The sequence below is a fragment of the Drosophila teissieri genome, chromosome 2L (genome assembly GCF_016746235.2).
Source record: "Drosophila teissieri strain GT53w chromosome 2L, Prin_Dtei_1.1, whole genome shotgun sequence".
In the NCBI taxonomy this organism is placed as follows: Eukaryota; Metazoa; Arthropoda; class Insecta; order Diptera; family Drosophilidae; genus Drosophila; species Drosophila teissieri.
Genome location: NC_053029.1, coordinates 6,591,514 through 6,614,292, shown reverse-complemented (window position 1 = coordinate 6,614,292; position 22,779 = coordinate 6,591,514). Strand labels below are relative to the sequence as shown.

Here is a 22,779-nt window from a genome sequence, read left to right as displayed (position 1 = left end):
TTGTCACTTCGCTCGTGTGGCGTATTTTTTGCAGCCACTGTTGGCCGCTCTTTATACGCTATTTTACGTTAATCGCGGCTTACGGCGCCCCAAGTCAGGACACCATAGGGCGCATTCGTAACGAAACCCCCGAGAGGAACTCCCCGCTACGTAAAATAAAACCCCAAAAATTCAGCGATGCCAAGCTACAAGCACAGGGTACCATTCCCAATCCAGCCCAAGGTAACCCCGCCCTCGTCCGTGTTCAGGAACTTCACATATTTGCAGAAGGAGCGGAGCACGACGTGTTTTCCAGCATTAATATCAATTTGGTAGTCATAAATCCAACGGCGAGTGTCCTGGGAACTGTGCCGTGCAATAAGGTGAAGGCGGGCCAACATGACTTTTGCCACTGAGTTACTTTCGCACACACACATTCGAAGTACGTAACCATACAATAATAGTACTCTATAAACCATGATATGGCTATGGAATTATGGCACATTCTTTCCTCGAGCAGACCAACCTTTGCTTAAATATTTCTTTGTATATATTACACAATAATATGTTGAGCTTTTAAGTTGTAGGGTATGTAATAAGGCTGTATAAACAGATTTTCACTCTGCGCGATACTTTGCGTTGCTTATTGCCGTTAACATATGGGTCACCTGGGATTGCATTTTAGCATAATTTCCATGACAACAAAGCTGGGGTGCCCGGAAAAGTGAAACGTGGGGAAGTGAAAATTCCAAACGGCAACATTTTCTCAATGCGCATTTATAAATTGGCCAAATGATGTCTTGAAGTTCTGAGCTGCTGAAAGTCGCGCTAATATAATGCAAGGCTCAAATTCGTGACCCAGAACTGAAGTTTGCACAGCCAAAAATAAACAAGTATAACAAAAAAAGGAAAAATTGAGCAGAGTTAGAAAAGTTCGTACAAAATTTAAAAAGTTTCTGACTAAAAAAAAGTTTTAAACTTTAGGCTCGTCTGTGAAGCTTTTTCATAATTAATAGTAAGCGCGTGGGTCAAGAAGGAAATTGAACTTGGGAATGCTTAGGCTGTTTCCCTCAGTGTATCTATTGCTTGTTATGCAGCTGAAAATGCCAGCTATATTTCGGTTTATTTCGGCCGGCTTACATTGCATTTGGGGTAAGTAGATCCTTCTATTAGTTTCGTTTCGTCGGAGGAGGAACACTAACGAGGCCGACAGCTCTACTCATTTATTGCGTCACATTATTTAATACCCGAAAACTATTCCCGAGCGGACGGAGAAATGGAGAAACGGAGCAGCGGAGAAACGAGTCCGGAAAATGCCGTGCGAAAATGGGTTTTTCTTGAAAATGCCGGTGCTGTGGTTTCGCTTTACGGAAAATTGTTGCATACTTTGCAAGCGGAGCCCAGGATACACGGCGCGTTATGGTCAAGTCAACAGAGGAAAAGCGCCCGTTGAGGGAAACCCTGAACCCGAGCGGCAAAACCAGCAACATCTGGAGCAAGTTTTATTTAGGCAAGAGCCACTAAAAAATGCCATAAAAGGTCGGCGGCTATCGCATAACTGCAGCACACGACGTTAGTGCCCCCCGGCATACCTGGCTTTTTCCCCACTCTTTCCTCACTCTTTCCCCGCAGTTTCCCCACTCTTTCCCCACCAACCGACTAAGTGGCAGAAGTTGCATTTACACACGGTCACTAACTGGGTCTGCTACCCTGCCACCACCTTATGTGCTTATGTGCCGAGCAGCCAGCAACAACCAGCAAACTGAACCGAGCCATGTATTCGCAACACATCCGGAGATGAAGATACACAGATACAATTACGAGTAACTGGATCCGCCTCGGTGGAAACTAGTCGGGTTGTGGAAGAGTTCTGCTCGTTATTCCTAATCCTCGGGGAGTTAAATACTATATGTTAAGTGGGTCAAATTGGGTATCCAGAACTGCTTGGTTATGCTGCATGGAATTTCCCATGTTCACTTAAGTATTTACCAAATACCAAATCAAGTAATAACAATTCCTCTTACTGAGAACAAGTAATGGAAATGAAATAAACCATTTTTTTAATTCTCCCGGCAAAATATTTAAGCTCCTTACCTACAAAGTTATGTTTACTGGCCGAATGAAAATATTGCAAAAATGTAAGTTCAAAATAAAACAGATTTCTGCTCGTCGTAAGGCAGACGTATGTGCAAACTACAGGTTTCAGCCGCAAAACAGTAGGAATTTCAAGTGAAATTCTTTAATAACTAGCTATAAGAGTGTTTCTGGTCATAGTATTCCTATTTATAATACTTGTATATAAGGATTGTAAATACCAAACAAAACAACTTCAGAACTATTTAGGATTCGATTTGAAAGAATGAAAGCCGCATGCATTTGAATTATATTTCCATTTTCTAGCTCGGTTCAATGTCAATCTATCGACTAGGCTTCTCTTTCCCCACTTAAGTAGGTGGAAACAAGCTATTAAAGGCAGCCGGCGCTCATTTGAGGCTAAAAATTAATTTGTTAAAGGATTGCCCCTCAGTTCTTTGACTGCCTCAACACTTCGAGCTTACCAAAATATTTTACCAACTGAGCAGAGAAGAAAGGAGAAAAAATTTTAATTAAAAACTCGACGATGCTCGCTTGTTTCCGCTGCCAGTCGCTAGACGAGGCGTCATTGTTTTGGCAAGGGTTTTTTGGGGTTTTGGGTGATGGAGAAAGGAGTAAGTTGGGGGAGAGAGAAAGGGGGGAGAGTCGTCTTTATGACAATCGTAAAAAATAATTTTTAGTAGCTTACGAGCTGTTCGCTGAAAGAATTGTTGACTTGGCATTTTAATTGCATGAAGTGCCATTAAAAGCGCCGAGCGAAGGAATTGGAAATTAAATGAAAAATAAATAGGGAGACAACCGACAACCGACACCCCGTAAGCGTCTCACACACTTGTTGAGGCATATTGAAAACGCAAATATTTTACCAGCCCGGTTCATTTCAGTTCTGCAGGTGAAGTGAAGGACACAATGCGGCAGAGATACAGATACATACATACATACATACATACATATGTGGGTGCCACTGAACTCTCCAACCCCAAAATGCTGTTGAGCAACCCTTCCCTGGCTGGCGACTATTAAATGGGCTTTGATGGGGCGCATATGTTGGATAGGTTTTTCCGGTGGAAAAACAAAATTTAAGCAGCTTATGTTTGGTCCTCAAAGCAAAAGTTATGTTGCCAAGGGGATACCAGGAGAACTTTTGAGTGCCCCAGCTGCCTTCCGCTGGAAACCTTAGCCCGCTTCTAGGCGCAAACTTTAAGTCCTCTCCTGCATAAATTCCACAAATCTCAGACTTATTAGAAGTCCTTAGGCGGAACAACAACGAAAGCAAATGAACCCGAGCAGCCAAAAGAAATGAATTCGATGCAAAGTCTGGAGATGAAACCCCAGAATGGTTTGACGCAGATAAGTACTGCTTAATAAAAATATACTTTCCCCATTTATGCTTAACATTCAGTAATAAGAAATGTCTTTCTTTAAGAACTGGGAACTTGGATTAATTTCATAAGTGGCACAGCCAATCTCACTGGTAATACAATTATGGTTATACCCTTCTACATAAAAAGTAAAGTCTTTGTGATATCTTAGTGTAAAAGGAATTTATCCTTGACCTGCCAGAAAGATAATCATTTGCAGAGCTCAAGTCTTGTGGTAAGTCCTGCTCCCAAGGATTCCGCAGCTGCAAAGAGAAGGCAAACATTTCAAAATGTGTCTTGGCCTGATTTTGTGCTTAGCATTTTTGATGGATTTTGCTCTGCTTATATTTAGTTAGTTAATTAAATGTACTTGCATACACCATAGCCTTTTAGTGATTCAATGCATGTTATGGCCGAAGTGTCGTACTTTTCCACCATATTCTCGGTCAACCTCCCCGCTCCCCCTGCTCCCCACAGCCGTAACCCACATTAGAAGGATGGAAGGCATCGCATACATGTATGTATGTAGGTGTACATCTTCCCTCTTGCAGAGAATAATGGCTTTTGTGTTATGCTTTTATGATGGAAGTGAAAACAAAGGGGGCTGCGGGGTTCTGCGGGGGGGCGTGTGGAAGGTGTCCTCAACCCTTGCACGTCACAAATTGCAAACGAAATGGAGGCCAACTACAAGAGCAGCAAACATATTGTCGTTTGCCTGTGTATCTGTGTGTGTGAGTCTGTGTGTGTGTGTGTATCGATTTTCTTTTTGGCCATAAAACGCTAATGGCCGACTCCTCGTCGATCCAAGCATCCCCCGGCCTGGGCCCCCTGGCTTTCCCGGCCGCTTTTCCCGTTTCCACGGAAGCCACTGTCGCCATTTTACTTTTCATATTTTCCATTGAACTTTAAGCCGACATCTCCTTTTGTGCTGCTTGTTGTTGCCTCGGAGCCTGAGGCTATATTGTCATCTTTTCCGTGGTAGCCGCTCTGCGTGTTTGCCATTTTTTCCTTCGCTTTTCCTAAGCTTTCGCCCTGCAATTTCCACTTGACACAATGGCACACAAAATGCAAAACTCCCCCCTCCCCCCACCCAACCATTTTCCACGACCACCTCACCACTTTTGAAGTGTTGTCTGCCGACTCCTAAAGCGTTCCCGACTTGCATTTGTTATTGTGTGCTTTTTCTCGCATTTTCTTTTGCGTTTCCCATTGCATTTTCCTCCTTCGGCGGCGAAGAAGAGTTGTCCTCTGCACGTCATTTTCCATTTTCTGCCCATTTACTTGCCCGGCTTTTTGGCAGCTGTTTTCCAGCATTGCAAGTCAGCTTTGGCCGAATCCCTTGCCGCTCTGCCTTGTTTTCCTGCCGCTTTCCTAAGCCATTATTGTCGGTCGCTCGCAATTGTTGCAACCAAGCCGCCACCCACTTTCTTCAGCTTTCTTCTGTTCGAGGCTGCAACCGGCCAACAACTACCAAAGTGGCTCATTACACAGCCCACAGTGTGCCATCCTTTGGTGATTGTCGCCTGTGCGTTTATGACATTTGCCTAAAATGCGCCTGACTGCATTTAATTGTCTATGCACATAGTGCAGCACTAAGGGTATTTTCGTAAACGAATTGTTGTCGCAGCACAATCACTTCTCTGCTGATGGCATAGTTTGCCCATAGATAATTCAATTACTCACACGTAACTGCACTGCTTCAAAAGCATGCTTTGTGCTTCGGCCTGTAAAGCGAACTCAGTGCTGCAGAAGCCTCAATAAGTGCGCTTGAAGTGTTAGAACTGGCAGTTGCTGCTAGAAGTTCCGAATAACTCGATGTTACTGAACTCAATTGCCTCTCTGAAGTCGTGTCAATGAAATCGTAATGTTCTGTAACACTGAGTAGATACATAATCTGTATGATCTTTACATACATATCGATCTAATCACATTATTGTTACCCCACCGCAGATGTGTTCCTGGTCCACCTCCATGTACAAACTTAATTGGCGACCAGCGAAACCTGTGATCTCTGAGGCAGCAAATTGAGTGCTGCGCATGCGTAACCAGCAACCAGCAGCCTCAAAGGAGGCTGGTTAAAGGCAAATAGCCAGGCCAAATAGCCATGCAGTGTTTGCCCCCAGTAATTGAAAGGCAAACAGAAGCTGCAGACTGCGTAAGCACGACTCCCAGTCTTCCGGGCGATCCGTTGGACAACTCAATACCAGTCTTCCAGTCTTCTGGACTTGGCTGTTTACCCTGCCTAGGCGCTCTTAGCTCTTCGACCTGCGATGTGTTGGCAGAAGATTTCACTCCACCAATATGTACTGCAACATCACTGCAGCGAAACTAAGTGATCCGTCCAGTCAGGTAAAGGGGGCAGAGGGCGTGGTTCTCCCACACAGTTACGGCTTCTTGTCTATTTTTGTTTGGTCAACAGAATTGTTTGAGTTTCGGGTGCCGCAACCGAATGGTTACTTTACAAATACCTATTTAAACAGCTGCAGACGCGGAACCGTTCCGACGAACTTTCGTTTGCTCGTTCATCGGAGCACACATTTTTATTGGAAAGCGGCTTTAATGGACAAAGCCGGAAAAGTGTGGAAAATTGCTATTGTAAAAAATAAGAGTGCTTCTCCAAGGTGCGGTAAGTAAGAACAATTCGATTGTAGTTCTCTCAAAATAAGAAATAAAATTCAACTAGACGCTAAATAGTAACTTTACTAATAGTAATGTGAACTGATTTCCAAACCTATTTCTGATCAAGATTATTTCACTTATTATATACTGTTTCACTTTAAATGAGCGTGTCAAAAGCAAACGTTTTTATAAAAGAAGCGCCGTCAATTCCCGATAAATTCCATAGGAAGGACACTTTGAATGGCGAGAATCCACAATGGAGAATCGGTTAATTGGACTCGTGACTGGCACGCTGTCTTCTCTAGCACACAGCCTAGTGTACTCCGCCCAGATGCACGCACACCAGCAATCAATTCAATCGGGCGGACATTAAGCAGCCAGTGTTGCCCATGGAATGGCAATGGAATGAGGCGAAAAACCAAATCAAACATTAATGCAATAAAATGGAAAACGCGTTAACAGCAATTGCTTCAGTGGCCAACTCTGGCAGCCTGCAGCCGGCTGCCAGCACATCGCAATCAGTGCCTCCTAGTCCACGCAGGAGCTGAACGTTGGGGGATTGGATTGGGAACTGGGATTGGGGCTGGCAATGGGAATGGCAGTGGAAATGGGGCCTGAAAGCAAGCTGCGCCGAGAGCCGAAAGCGAAAATCAATGCCACTGACAGGCAAAACCCCACAAAAGCGCCTAAGTGAGCGACAGGACGACCGCCGTCGAGTGAGCAACAATGGAAGGTGAATTTGATAAGTGGGTGGCTGGCCCACGGGGCGTATGCGTGTTTGCGGGGTGTGTAGGTGTGTGGGTACACCCATTTGTTGCGACCCAGCTACATAACTGACTTTCGCACACGGCCAGCAGCAGCGTCTAATGCGACAATTAGGGCGGTGGTTTTGGGGGGGCGTTTGTGGCAGCGGCACAAAGGATGGGAGCTGAAAGGTGTATCCCATTTGGGGTGGCAACTTTCGTTCGTTACAGTCGAAATACCATAACTCAGATCTGGATCTTCCTTTTCTTTGCCATTAAACCACTAGAATCAATAGCAGTTTAAAGCAGCCTAGTTCCTACACCAAAATAAATAAGAACTAAATTGGTATTTTAGTGAACAAACTCAAGGCTTAGAAGTGCTAGTTGGCACCTAACATCGCCCATTGCCATACTATTCTACAAATTGACAGTTACAAGGAAGTCCTAAAATGGAATATCTCGAAGTTAAAGTATTTATTTCTTTAACAGAATAAGAACATTACAAACATTTTGGGCGAGTGTGATGTGCTGCGATGGTATTCCGTTCCTCGCCATTAGTTTATCGAATCCCGGAATGTTGTGCCACATTGTTTTGCCTCGGCTGTCGGCAGATCCAATCATCATCCCCCGTAGCCCCCAATGCCACTGGCGGTCCCAAGTCCCACCGATGCCCGGAATCCCTTAATGTGTTAATGTGCTTTTTATGTTACAAATGAGTCAATTTTTATGATTTAAGGCCTGTGCTTGCTCCTTTTGCCTCATCGAATTCGAGTTTTGATAACGGTTTGGCATTTCTGTACATCGTTGAGCATCGTTCTCAATCACTGCCTCGAGTAGCAGAAAGTTTCTCGGCCCTACATATTTCATTAGAAATAAATTGCTTATTGAATTATTTATATCATTTTATTCAATTTCTCCACCGCCGCACATAATGTCAAAGCAACCGTGGCATTTGATGAGGATACTTAAATTGATACTCTTAAGGGGCGATTTCAATTCCTTCTCCTTAGGCATTTTAAATGTTATTACATACAACGTGTATAGGTAACATTAAATGCTTTAATTTTTTAAGTATTATAATGGTCCGTTTTCCTTGTAATTGGGGGCTTGACCCCCTCAATCCCCACCGTCCACTTCCTTAAATTGCTTCAATTATCCTCTGCCGACCTCGTCGCAGGACCTCTCCATGTTCTACGGATATTCAAGCGATAGAATGTATTAAAGTAGCCCACATTCAGGCGATGGAAATTGTGCCTCGAAATTCGAACTTCGAATCGCCTGTCAAAAATATATGTCCAAAATTTATGCCGAGCACATACACATACATATGCATGTGCATACGCAGGCAAGTGGCTGATGCGTGATAATGTGAGGGGGGATGGGGGGAGGAGTCCAGTGGAGGGGCGTCGCATATTTTCATGGAAAGACATCCATCAAAATTCACGCATGGCCTTTCCGTGCATACCCAAATACGGCGAGTGCCGCACATTGTCATTTCCCAGCCGTGAAAGTGAAAAAATAGTGGCAGATATTGGCGAGCACACACACACACACACACACAACCGCTGACGAGGGAAAGTAAAACTAAATTAGGCAAAGAGTTTTCGGTCACGAGAGGCTCATAAAGAACGGCGATGGCATAATTTGCACACTGCCTTAGTTTCGCCTTTGTTTCTCGAATTGGAGCTCAAATGTAGGCTAGCAAGGTAATAAGTTTCATCGACTCCTGTGGTTCTCCCAAGTGGCCGAAATGCACGATATAAATCTTGTCGAAACGGAACTTAAAGACCAACTTTGGCCGCTTGAATGTGGAAAACAAAGTTTTTCATTTATCACATTTATACAGGAAAGTGAATTTCCCTGCATTTCTGTCCCTCCCCTCCACCCCCCATCACCCATCACCCTTTCTCGCTGGTTTTGTGTCTCATGTGGAGCCACCTTTTCCATTTGTAATAAAATTCATATGACTTTGGCGCATGTTAACCAAAAACCCAACTCCAAGACGGTCGTGGGCATCATTAGGCTCGGGCACGCACACACTTATGCACCGCGAAAAACGGGGTCTCAAAACTACAAAATTAATTGTAAATTTCTTTTGGTTTATAACATACAAGATTTGTAAAGACCATTCATATACTGATTGCACTTGAGTATGCACTTTATTATGAAGCATTTGCCAATGATAAGCTTTTCTCGCGGTGTAGTTACTCCAATCGCACGGCAATTTCTTCCCAGCAGAGGGCGCCACATGCAAAACGCCATGTGTGACATTTTTACTACCAAACATTTGTTTTGCGCACCGGAGCTGCTGCCCCCATTGCCCGTACAAAGTACATACCTCCATATACATATGTGCACAGGGTTGTAAGGGGGCGGGGAAATGTGGGTTGGGGGGTTGGGGTTTGGGAAAATGAAAATAAAGGGGGAGCGGTTGGGGCAGTCAACACGTACCAGGGCACCGTGGTCGCCTGCCTGTCGTTTGCCTGTCGCTGGCCGCTTTTCTGTTGACTTTGCATAATTTTATTGCTTTTCTTTTATTTTTATGCGAGGTCTCCTTTTTCCCACTCAGCTCCCCCTCCACACCACACCACACCCCTCCCACCACCCACACGCCGTGCCCGCAGGCGACATTGACATTATAATCAATATTTCTGTTACTCCGCTCATACACTTATACACTCATACACTGTTTGTTTGCCCATGGATCAGTTGTAGCGTTTGCTTAAATTTTATGGCTGCGCTGTCTGTAACTGTCGTTGGGGAGATGCGGCATCCTCATCCTCTGCCGTTCCAATTTTTGATTTCATATACATATTCTATTCGGAGTATCAGCTATGCTTTATTAAAATTGTTATTCATACTACTATTACAAAAAGATCTGAAAGCCCTGCTTCAAAGTATAGGAGTACAGCTAATATTGTCTTAATCAGGTCCATTAGCAATGCTTTTAACAAGTAGAACGAAGCTGGTACGACCCATTAGAGCTACGAAGTACGTATGCCCATATCATCCTGTCCGTCCGTATAAACTTTAAAGTCGCGGGAACTAAGCGGTTCTATGATGAATACTAGAACTAAGGAACTAATGATGAATACTATTATTAAATAAATGTAGAACCTAGCGCTTCATCCAAGCGACCCATAAGTACTTTTAAGTGCATATGAAGTTGCTATCCATGTCCGTTTGTCCGTCCGTATAAACTTTGAAACTTTAAGCGCTAGAAAGTTGAGACTAATAAGAAGATTCTAAAGAGAGTGCACGATCTTTAACTGTATAATATTAAATTTATACGCAATCAACAACCGATTTCTATTAGAAATAGAAGTCTTGTACGGAAAGACAAACCGAGAACTAAAAGATCTCTTTAAGACACTTCTTTCCCCAATTAATAATCCAAAAGTTATCGTTAATGGCCTGTTTTGTTTTCGAGATTCGTTTGCCTTTGCTGAGTTCGACTTTGTCAATATTCCGTGGTTCTTTGTCTTGTGTTCTCATTCTGAAGATGATTTTAGTGCTCGTAAAAATGTTTACAGAGATGCTGGAAGAGTTTATTGCACAGCACGGCATTATGAATTTGATGGCTGGGATCTCTGCTGTGTACGTGGTCAGCCCTTGACTTTCTAAATAATTACCAGGATATTTTTACCTCTGTCAAGCATCAGCGGATGAAGATAAATCAGGAGCGCACTTTCCCACTCTTTATGGCGGGCAAATAAATGTCAGCGGAATATAATGTGGCCATAAGTTGTATCATTATTCTCGATGTGGATGTAAATTTTCTGCACATGTTTCTGTTCGACTTGTTGTTGTTGTTGTTCTTGCTGCTGCTGTTGTATTTTAATTTATGTCATTGTGTGTTTGGTGTTTCTGTTGTTTTTTTTGTTTTGTGTGTGTCACAAACGACATAAAGGCATTTAAACACGCCATTAAATAATTCATAATAATAATGTTCATGTACACGCAGGAAACGAGAGAATGTCTTCTGTGTATGTACATACATATATACATATTCGTATTTTACAAACCCACAGGCACACTCATATTCGTCATATTATGAGTCAAATTTAATGCATGTTTATCATTTTCAGTCAGCATCAGAGACACGTGTGCGCCATGATATAGGGGCCAGTGTTGAGTCCGGCATGGGGAAGTTGGAAGTGGCTTCGCTAGATGGAGGAGCTTACCTGGCATGCTGGGGACCCACATTTCCCATGTCATGGGCCGAGCTGGCCGTTATTTGAAAGTCGGCGATGGCGCCAGACTCCATGCCCAGGGCCTGTTTGCAGGTTCCTGTGGAGGAGAAACGAGAGCTGGTCAAGTGAGGTAACGAAAAGATGAGATGGGAAATCAAAGAGAAATTAAAGAACGAGATATTCAATCAAGAAAGACAATGCAGTGGAATTTCGTAATTGGAAAACAAATCAAGAGACCTTTCCCCATGCGTAAATTAATTGGCCGAATGCCGCGGACAAAGCTCGGAAACTTGGAAGCGATACTGTGCGCTCCTATCATTTCAGCAACTCAATTTTCACTCGCCATCAATCTGTGAGTGGGAATGAAAAGCGCAATTATCATCACCGCTCCAAGAATGATGGGGCTCCGGCCCCCAAGGGACCGCGATGGGGTCATGAATAGGTCGTTGAGACATCGCAGACAACATCATCATCCCCTCGGCTCGTTGGTGCTGCAAGTTGTTGCTGCTTCCACAAAATATCGAGAATATTATCATTCTGTGAATAATTAGACGCAATCAGTCAGTGCTTAAGCACCATAAGTCAAAGCTGAGCACCGCCCCGGCGCACCAGACAAGGGTTAGGCCCATTCCCATTCCCAGTTCCATTCCCACTGCCACTCATCCACTCCCATCCACTCCCACCGAGATGCTGCTTTGGAGGCGGTCAAACGCGCCATCTGCAGATATGGATATGGATATGGATACCCATGCTCGCAGTGACCCTTTTCGTAGTTTCTTCTCGAGGGCCATGGAAGTTCTGAAGACATCGAGGGCAGTTCAGATAGTTTCCCAAAGGCTAGTGTGTTGAAAATTCTATTACAATTTAAGTAATATACTAAGATAATGCCACTCGGCAGCTGACTAAATATTGTAAGTATTTTTCTGATTATTAAGCTAAGTCTAAGGTTTTTCTACATTCAAAATAAAAGCAATCCAAATTAGAAACCGCTTGGGATGATTGATACGCAAATAAACTTTATGCACAGCACTTTTGACTGAAAAACTCAATTATTCGGCAACATGATGGGTTTTACAAATAGGAAAACGATTTCGCGCCGCACTTGTGGATAAACAAAATTATTTCAGTATCGCAGCGAGTGAAGTCAACAAATATTCATCCGTTTCACTCGCATTGCCCTCGTAATGTTTACTTGCATAAACAATATTTATGCGTTCAAAGCTTCCAGAGCATCGTTTTTCTGTTTAGCTGTTTACCCCTTTCATTCTGCAGTTCCGAAAACTCATTTAGTGAAAACGCAATAGCTTAATTATGCACAGACGGCTAAACTTGGCAGGAGACGCGGCAATCATTCAACTTCCACTACTTTGAACATCACTCAATATTAACATAAATGAATTATTTTCAATTATTGAAAAACATACAAACTTGTACACAACTGGAGAAATGCAGCAGAAGCGAGCGAAAACTGTGGCACTAAGTGCTTTGCCTAATTGATGGATGATACCGATTTGGATTCCAGCATATCCATTATAACAATGGACAACTCGCCAGTTTTTTTTTTGGAGTCTCCGGAGGACGGATGATTGCCAGGCAAGTGGAAAAAGTATGCCAACTCAAAGGCGACGGCCTGGCAAATGCTTGGTGGCTTTGAGCATGTTATATTTGGCCGAATAAACAAAGGTGGCGAGACCCGGGAAAACATCTCCCTGGGAGGAAACTATTTTGCGAAACTTTGACGGCGAAATGCAGAACTGCAAAGTGAAAAGTAAACAAAGCCCCACGCACAGTGGTCCGCAGTTCAAAAACTATTGTTCAAAGTTTTCAATTTGGTGGCAGCTGATCAAATCAGTCAACTGAGTACTATTTTATGAGTAAGTGTTTTAGAAAACTTAGATACGGGATATCTGTTTTGTGATAAGAGAAACCAAGTCTCGGCACTTAAACTCTAAGCGACAAACATTTAAAGTAGTAACCAATAATATGGAATTTGTATTAACTAAAAACGTAAAAATATTACATATAATAAATATCCTTCTGAGAAACTCATATCTACACAAAAATCACTTTAATTGAGACTCATTTTCAATTGGTTAAATTGGTTAAAGCAATTGGTTAAAACGTAACAAAATTACATATAATAATTACCCATCTGAGAAACTCAGATCAACACAAAAATCACTTTAATTAGGACTTCTTTTCAGTTGCAGATTTATAGATAACCAATTAGTTAAGTCCAAGAAAGCAAGAAAATATATTGTTCAAGTCCAGGGAGAACAGGTATGTGGTCACTGTGCGGCGGAGGAACTCCAATTGTTGCTGCTGGAAAAGTTTTGAGCAGAATAAATTGCACAAAATTTAATTAACTGCACTTGAGTGCGCTGCCCGGCCGCTCCGCGCTGCTTCTGCTTCTTCCCTCTGTCGACTGCAGTTACGCGTGTGTGCGATAATCATAATTCAAAGTTCCCTCTTTGGCTGGGCGGGCAAAACAACACAAACAAAGGGAAACACCGCGAAACTTTATGAAATTGAAAATTACACAATTTTACAGTTCAATGCAGGGCGAAAGGATCCTCCGGGGGGTGGGGGGTGGCCAAAGGTCCTGATATGTGCTATATGTGCGGGACTAAGCCCTGAAAATTGCTGACAAACACAAGGGATACACTTTCAGCTGCAGCCGTTCGAAAATGCGAAAATGGAAAATCTAGCTGCAAACTGAGTTATGAAAGCATTTTCCGTGGGATCAAACCTGTCTGTTGAGCCTTAACCACTTCACTGGTTTTGAGGAACTCAACTATATGCAATGTTGATTTTGGCAAAGTGGCATTCTGCAATCGCATTGCAGGGTATTCAGCTGCCGCCACTCCAGTGGAATTGGTATTGCGAATGTTTGAGTAACATGCACACAAAGGGAGCGGGAAAAGTTTTTCTGGGCGGCCGAAACAGCGAGGAAATAGCGAGCAAAACGCGCCAGAAACGCGCTTAATGACGCGTATCTGCTGGCGCTCATAAACAACAAAAGCAACAGGGCGTGCTTTATGACCAGGTTTCTACCGCCCCCCCAGTTCTCACCCCCCACCACCCACCCCCTCATCCAATCCAAGTGGGCAAACAGAACTTTTGGCCACGGCCTGTTGAAGCTGAAAGTAAGCTGAAGCTGAAAGGGGGATTCAAGAACTGTGTAAACAAATTACGCACGTATTTTAATTGGCTTTCAATTGGGGACGACGCGCGGGAGTATCTTATGGATGCAATTAAAAAGTAGCTGACCACACAACTCGCTGCCGAATGAGCTGTGAAAAATGGCAGACCAAGTGACAACGCTACTATTCGCCAAATTAAACAAAACAAGAAAGAAAGCTAGAAACTTCTATACCCTTGGAAATATTTATATCTAAAAAAAAGGATGCTTACCCAATACAAAACAACGAAGCTTTGAAGTCTTTTCTACTATTTTCAAATTCATTTTCAGTCAGTTTCTATATCAGCTCTACTTTTATTTAATTAAAATAAGAAAATATGAACACATTATGATTTAAAACAACGAAACTGTGATATCTTCTCTACTATTTTTCACTAATTATCTGACAGTTCCTATGGTAACATAACATATCCTTCCGATTTTATGTGCAGAATATGTGTCTGTTTTTCCATTTGTAAATTAATTCATTTGGAGCTAATTAAATTCGGATCCATCATCATTTAATATAGTTTTTCCAAGCGCCGCGAGTATCTTTTTTTTTTTTTTGCGCACTCCTTTCCTACAGCTGCACTTTAATTTCCAGCCAGCAGCTGTGGTTAAGTGTCGTATTTACTTTTGATTACCATCGAAAGTCGCTGCTACCGGCACTTAAAATGGTGATTTTATGGTGCTGTGGAATCGCCTCCGAGCTCGGGCCAAATTACATGCATTCCCGTAGTTTCGCGTTCAATTTATTGTGCTGGCCACTGTTTCTGGCAACACAACATCTAATACCCATTCATATCAGGTTTTCTGCCCGAGTTTTTCCGCAACACAGGAGGGGAGGAGATTGGGACGAGGTATTAACTTGTTCAAACGCAAGACACTGCGCTGTTACGAGCGAAGTAGTAGAAGGTAAAAGTGGGCCACGCTTCACATTTTGCAAATCGTTTGGAAATTATTTGCCAAATTTTATGGCTAAAAGTATGGATTAGTGCTCTGGAGAAATAAAATGAAATTGCTGAGCTCATAAAGAAATATAATTCGATTTTTGTCAATGCTACAACTTGATCCAAATCATGTTTAACTTGAATAAAATGGGTGGCTTCACTAAAAGTAAACTACACACTTCACATTTTAAATTCAAACTGCAGTAGTATAGTATAGTATTGCACTTCGTAGAACATGCCGAACTGTGAACATTTCCCAATCGCATCGGTGTGCATATCATTTAACTGGGCAGACACCACTTGACCTCCAAAATGCTAACTGTCGCACATTTATCATGTGCGATACACCCATGGGCTTGTTGGTGGATGGAGGGCTTGGGCATCCCGATCCATGGGCCAGTTTTCAACGCACATTTCAAAACGATTTATACGACCATTTAAACGGTCTGGGCCTTAGCATTATCAATTTAAATACAGAGTAAAGCCAGCTCTGCCAAGTTGGTCGACCAAAGGGGACCAAAGTGGTTCGGAGTAATTTTTTATTCGCTCGCTGCCGAGCGATTCGAAAAACGTTTCAACGTGCCCACGGTCAAATGAAATATGGCAGTCACTTGTCGGTATTTACGTATCGCAAAATATGTGTATTCAACAACAGACATATCTGTGGATACAGATGCAGATACGGATACAGATAGATAAAGTGGTAGCGGGGCGAACTGCAAGTTTAAACGACATAGGCAACAAACATAAAATCCAAATCCAATTTTGCCATAATTACAAGCTAAATTTAAGTAAAAAGTAAACTGATTTCAGGTATGAATATTTTTGAGTGTGTGCTGCTACTATCTGAATGCTGGGCCATATATATTGTTGCCGCCTTCCAAATGCTGAAAACAAGTTGACGGCTCACAGCAACCAGATAATTTGTTATGCTCGCCAGACGAGCAGCAAAGAAAAAAACAAAGCCCCTTCCTCAGAGGAAGGGACCACACACGCACAGGTGAGCAGTGTATCTTGTATCTTGTATATATACTACGTATATAGTGGGGTCCACAACTCGGCCAATCAGCAATGGTAATGAGCAGCAACAGCCGCCGAGGAGCAGTTGTGTCCGAGCGACCGAAGATGCAGTCATCTATCAAAAGAGCCGCCGTGGAGCTTCGATTTGGCATCCATCTCCATCTTCAGCTCCAGCTCCAGCTTCAGTTCCAGCTCCATCCCACACCCATTCATCCCTGACCAAAGCCCCTCCTCTCCGGCTGATGACCAAACTCATGTTTATTAATGACGTCGCCGGGCTGGGAGTCTACGGATCAATGGCGCTTTGCGTAAATTTTCCGTAATTGGTTGTGGGCAAGTGGGTGGGTGCTGGGTGGGTGGCTCTCTGGTCCCTGGTCTCCGGTCTCTGGTCTCCGGTTTCTGGACGGACCACTTCCTTGGCCCAACAATTATTAGTTACGGTTTTGTGTTATTGGTAAATACTTGAGCAGCCGGCGCTGGCCAAGAACGTGGGGCGGCAGCTTTTGGCTGCGGGATCATGACCCTTTCCGTTTTGCGGTTGATTGATTTCCATGCTGATTGCTAAATGCAAATGCAGATGTATCGTTGCTGGTGCACTTGGAATCCTGCACAACTCTCAACTCGAAATTCCCTGAATATACAATGCATTTGGATCGAGATCTGCTCAAATGTCCATGCAGCGCAGCCCATGCATGTGCCATGTGAAATTTGGTCACGAATTTCTTTCACTTTCGTAGCTGTCTTCGTTACGTGCTGGAAATACGTTTTAATATATTTCAACACACTTATGTGACTCTTTTTGTTGAAATGCACAAATTGTATTTCATGGGAAATGCATACATTTATCATTGATAGTAACAGGTGAACTACAAATGTGAGTTTTGCATGTGCAGTTTTCCCTGTAAAATTTGCTATTTTCTAGGACCTCATTTGTAGATATTCATCCACTAGTTTGCTCTTTTTTTATATGCTCAACATATAATAAGGGTTTTAAGAATAAAAACACATATTTGGTATAATTAGTTAGAACCTGTAGGTATTGACTATACTCACCGATTTGCAGTTCCGTCGGCAATCCATTGGATCCTGCGGCAGCTGGAGTTTCCGGCGTTCCGACTGCTGTGCCCGTTCCCGTTCCCGTTCCCATTGCAATGCCAAATCGGTTGGCCAATAAAATCAAAGTCAGTGTCAGCCAACATAAAGTTTTACTGTTATTAACACCATGACGCTTAATGCGGCAATAACTTTTTAAATAATTTGTTGCAGGGCGCCTGGAGTCGTGCCCCTCGACCCGTCGACCCTGCTCCTTCTCCTTCTCCTCGAGAAGCTCCTCTGGCCCTCCAATTGTGGGCGACCATTCGTTTTGGATGTGATTCAGGCTGGCGCTCCGTGAATGAATTGAATTCAATTCTTGTAACTTTATTGCAGGCATTTTGATTCGTATTCCTCGTATTTTCTGCTTCTGTTCTTTCCTCGCGCGTTTCTCACACGTTGGCCATTCCGATGTGACGACGGGTGCCCTCCACATTTTTTATGTTCAGGCTCTGGAAGATAAGATGGACAGCGGCTGGTATAGAAATTAAGGTAAATTCTCTAGCAGAATTGCTGGAATTGCGCAGCTTAATCGGCGGCACTTTAAGTATGCCAGCCATGCGAGGCCCCGGCCTCCCTAAATACATCATTGTCAGCAAATTAATGTGACGTGACCTTGCAAACTGTCGCGTTTTTGTCACATGACAGCAAAAGGAGGCGGCAGGATTTCCCGGGGCTGAGCCAGCACAAATTTATGTAAAACGTCAGACGCACTCAAGGGACCGAAACTCCCTACTCCCTACTCCCTGCTCCCTACTCCCAAACTCCCCCAGCGGATACGCGTCCCTCGGCGAGATGCCAAAACGTGTCAAAATAAAAAAAAAACAAAAAACACAAACAGCGCGAAAAACTCAGCAAAAGTGGCGTACACAGCCGCCGAAGGAGCAGGAGTTTCTTAGGCGTCTGTGCCTCCTCGGTTCTTGCCCCGCATCGCGAGTAACTTCAACTTTAAACTTATAAAGGAGTTCAGTACAAGAAGGTTGTCTCAAGTATGAGATACTCCTTTTTGTTTAACATTCAATGACTTTAAACTGCTTTTATTGATTCCCAATTCCAATATTTTATACACCCTTTGCATATCAGCAACTTCACTTAATCTATTTTATGTTTTTAACTACCAAAAGTTAGTTTTAGCCACTACTTGTCCTTGTCCCCAAACTAAACTGCCGAATTTGCACTTAAGTGGGGAACAACGCTGTGGGCAAACTTCTAGGTCTGACAGTTTTAATTTTCTTAAACAGTCCCAAGGGGAAAAGATCAAAAGGCTCCATCAAACAGAAATAACATTTTTCACAGGCATTTCGCCGACGCAAAAATGCACTCGAGCAATTAATAAAATGTGAAATGAAAACGGCAGATGAAAAGTTGGGGGAGTTTCTGTGCCAGATGATGACAATGAGGGCGGGAGGTGGGGAGGTAGGGCGGTATGGAATGGGATGGAAAAACTGGCGCCCACACTTCCTTTCATATGCGAAATGAAAAATTTTACGCCAACTTGACAGTGGAAGTGGCAGCAAAGTTGCAAATGTGCCGCAATTCAGCTGCTGTTGAGCTGTTTGGCTGTTTCGCTGGTTTGGCTGTTGGTATCGCTGCTTTCTGGTTTTCGTCGCCAAAGTCGCCAAAAATAAAAGGCATACACTTTTTGTACCAACAATACCACTTGAGCACACAGCGAGTGGAGCTGCCGTAGTGCACTGCTCCTAGTCGAAGTCGCAGTCGTGGTCGTGGTCGTGCATAGTTTTTATGGCCACAGGGCGGCCTTTTAACGCCAACTTTGCAGCTCCACAGCTCCGCAGCTCCCCACAACACCCCCTTTCCCTCTTTCCCCACCCAGTGGCAGTGGGGCAAGCGTGGCAGCTGGTCGGAGATGTGGACTCCAGTTGGAGTTGCAAATGGTCTGGCCCGCGGTCTGGAAATTTCTGTTTTTTGCGCCCGGTAGCTGCTTGCCACAGCGAATGCCAATTTGCATGTGACGAAAGCGAAGGCGAACAACTTGCTTGCGAGGCGCCTCGTTTCGAGTGCTCCAAATTGCTGCTGACCTGCCGCTGGTGACCTGCCAAGGGGTCAGATGTTGGACGAAAGCCACTGCACATCGTGATTCATTTCCGTCTATTATAACTTTTGGTAGTGCCATCCATCTCCACCAGCACTACCAGCAAACCGATGTTAGTTTTGATGTAAGGCTAATAGTCATAATAATCATATTCACTGCTGTTTTGTATTAGAAGTCTCTTGCAGTTTTATCATTTCTAAGCACTATTAATTATTATCATTAATGGGAATTATATTCTCTAAGTTACAAAGAGTTAAACAGATATTTTATGTTAAAGTAGTAACTCCTTTTCAGCGTAATTTTTGCGTGGGTATACATATATTCATTTCATGGCTTTTCTTCTATTTTTGCCTCACTGCAATCAACCAGCGTTTTCCCACTCCTCCCGCCCCCATTCACCCTTCCAAATCGTCTGGATCTACTTATTTCCCACATAAAATATCCATAACATTACCCACAATTGCCATGCAATTTTAGGACCGCAGAAAGTTAAAAAATTGTCCACACCACCACACACACCACTCCCCCCGTTTTTTGGGCCTTCATAATGTTATTGTTGCGGATGCCGTTGCCCGACGCCCACAAAGGGCAAATTAAAAAATGGTTTAAATGGTTTGTGTCTATTAATTTTTCCAAGCTTTCCTTTTTCGCCGGTTTTTGGCGTTGCCGCCGTCGGCGACGTCGGCAACATGTGTTGCATGTGGCAATTAAATGGTGGAGACACAGCAACATCCACGGGCCAAATGCAAGGAAAATGGGGGGGAAAAAAAACCAAATGCACTGCTGAGGGGCTGGGAACGGAGGGAAAGTGTAATAATTTACGCGTTGCGCCTGGAAAGGCAAATAAAACTCAACTTTTTAGTGACTCACTTGGCGGCGTTTGGAAATTTTCGCAGTGCGAAAATAATACGAGCAACTAGGTACTTGCAACTTGCAACTCTGGGGGAGTTTTCGGGGAAATCGGCGGTACGGTACGGTGGAGCCTCGGCATAGAAAACCATATGAATGGAAGTCTGGCCATCTTTTGTCCGCAACAGATTGCAGAATGCATTATACGCGTCTGCTTGGCTTTAATGAATTCACAACGTAACATTTCTCAGCATGCAGAATACATGATAAAATCTTTAATAGCAAATTGCTGCATAACAATGCAACTTCTTGGTCGCAAATTAAATCGCACTAGTAAAATTCCTTTTAGATCCGCCAACACTTAGTGTTCTGACAAACAAAAGCCTTCAGCTGGCCGAATAGTGCTATTATAACCATAGCCATAGGGCTTTTCCATTTACGAAGTCATAAACATAAATCATCGGAGGGCGGTGGCGGCGAAACTTTCGCTTAGCAAAACGAGAAATTCCCAGAGCCATAATTTTTCAATGTCTCCGACACCGCATAATTGCAGCGCAATTTCCCCGTATTTAATTTCAATGTCTGGCGACCTTAACCTTCCCGAAAGTTGAGCTACAACGCAAAAAGAACGAAAACCGGAAATGCAGCTGGTCAAGGAGGAAAAAAGGGGAAAATCACGCGACGAAGGCTTACAATTTATACGTTTCTTATTTAGCTAGTAGACATTTATTCATTCTACAGAAAGTTGTTGTCTGCCTCGAAAAACTTTTTTGCAATCAGAGATTCATTTCAATAGACTGGCATACCTATAAACAAACTAAATAAAACCGTTTTATCTTTGCTCATTACAAATTAGGGAATTACCTAGAAACAGCTAAACACGAATCTTTACTTTTACTTACACTAAAATTTTCACTCAATGGCAGAAACATAAACCATGCGAAGGCCCCAGACAAATGCCAAATTGCCTCGCAGCCGAGAAGAAGTCATAAAGGCAACAACCTTTGCCCCGAGCCATCACAAATGAAAGAGATTCGCCGGAAGACTTCGAGGAGCTTGCGAAATGGCCCACAGAAGGTGGGACTCATGGACTCGGGACTCGGAACTCTGCCATTCCGCCCACTCAGACACACGCATCCCGCGGCAGAGACGGAGATGGAGGTGGAGGCGGAGGAGACACAACTTTACAAGAAACACCTGTCCACATCCCCACACCGAATCCCTGGAAACCCGACGTCGGCATAGCAGGAGGAGTGGGTGGAGCCAGGTTGCCAGTCTAGTTAGGGAAGCGAGTGGAGCCAGGCGAATTTGAAATAAAAATGCATAAATAAGAATGATGAAGACGTGGAAAAGGGGGTGTCGATGGAGTGGGGAGCTGACTGCAGCCAGAAATGATTTCAATATCAACACGAATGCCCTTCCACGCGCTTGCAACTTAAAGAGTCATCATAATATTTTGAAATCAAAGCTGCCCCATAAACCCGACTGGAGATTGGTGGTGAGAGGTGAGAGGTGGGTTACTTGCCGGTCGCAGCTGGCGTTGACACTACCTCGATTGTCTTTCTGTTTTTCCTCATTTTCCTCCATGTCTGAATGTCCGACCGAGTAATGGGATTTCTTATTTCCTTTTTTTGGGGCACGCCCTTGTCGGGCGCGGGGCGGGGGGTGGGAATAAATCCTATTGGTTGGCAACGCCTATCTAATCATTTTCGTGTTGACACTTGACACTTGAAATAAAATGCTGAAATTGCAATGTCTTTGTCTCGCTGGCTGAGTTTTTCCCAGCTCACAGCATCTTGGATGGGTCTGATTTAAATGTTATAGCACTTGCCTATCTGGATTTTGAAATGGATCTTAAAGAACTGACTTGTAGTTGGTTCAATAATGTGTATATATTTGTATTGTCTGAGTAATCCAATTGGAATAAAGATGTATATCGCATCAAAGTTGCAAACTAAGAATCAAAATGATGATGCATCCATGAAAATAAATAGTTTTACTTTCTGTATATGAAATTACAAGTATAATGGTTACAATGCATGAAACTTCTATAGTTCTAAAGTTCAATGAAGAAATGAAATAAATAGTTATACTGTCTGTATATGAATTTTAAAGTGTAATGGTGGTAATGCATAAAACATCTATAGTTCTAAAGTTCTAAGGTTCTAAAGTTCTTCTATTGAAAGCAATAAACCATATCAGAATCTCAAATTTAAGGCACACTCTTGAAAAGGTTCTTCACCTCGTATGAACAAAGTGAGTAGATACTACTAATCTGAGCAGGTGGCGTACTTTCACAAAAATTCCCAGTTAGTATTCATGCCATACTCAAGCTTGTAGGTAATAATCAAGCAAACCGCCTTCTTAACTGGGTCTTGACAAAGTTTACATTTAGTATTTTCTGAAAATATATGATAATACCTGATAAGAGGTTTTCATAGCTGCCCCAATAGTAATAATGAATCAAAAGACACATTTTTCTTTTCTCCTGATCACTTGTTCTTTTTGACTTCGGACTTAAGCGCGCTGTAACTTGATTTGTAGTTATTTAACGTGCTGCGGATCTGGCTGAGGACAATAAATTATGAGCTCGCGAAAATCTTTTGCATCGCCTCCAAAGGGGCATTGGGGCAATGGGGCGTGGC

General features: G+C 43.2%; 1 protein-coding gene and 1 pseudogene across 1 annotated transcript in view; one reads left to right on the top strand and one right to left on the bottom strand.

The window, feature by feature from the left end:
• LOC122620807 (discoidin domain-containing receptor 2-like) overlaps nucleotides 1-17,572 on the bottom strand; it is a 52,158-nt gene extending 34,586 nt beyond the window's left edge. The window contains exons 1-2 of the mRNA XM_043798440.1: nucleotides 17,194-17,572; nucleotides 10,981-11,086 (exon numbers count right to left, since the gene is read on the bottom strand). Of these exons, the coding sequence (XP_043654375.1) occupies nucleotides 10,981-11,086; nucleotides 17,194-17,572 (485 nt within the window). The remainder of the gene's footprint in view (nucleotides 1-10,980; nucleotides 11,087-17,193) is intronic.
• A 1,055-nt stretch (nucleotides 17,573-18,627) lies between these two features.
• Nucleotides 18,628-22,779, top strand: part of LOC122611913 — a 6,555-nt pseudogene continuing 2,403 nt past the window's right edge.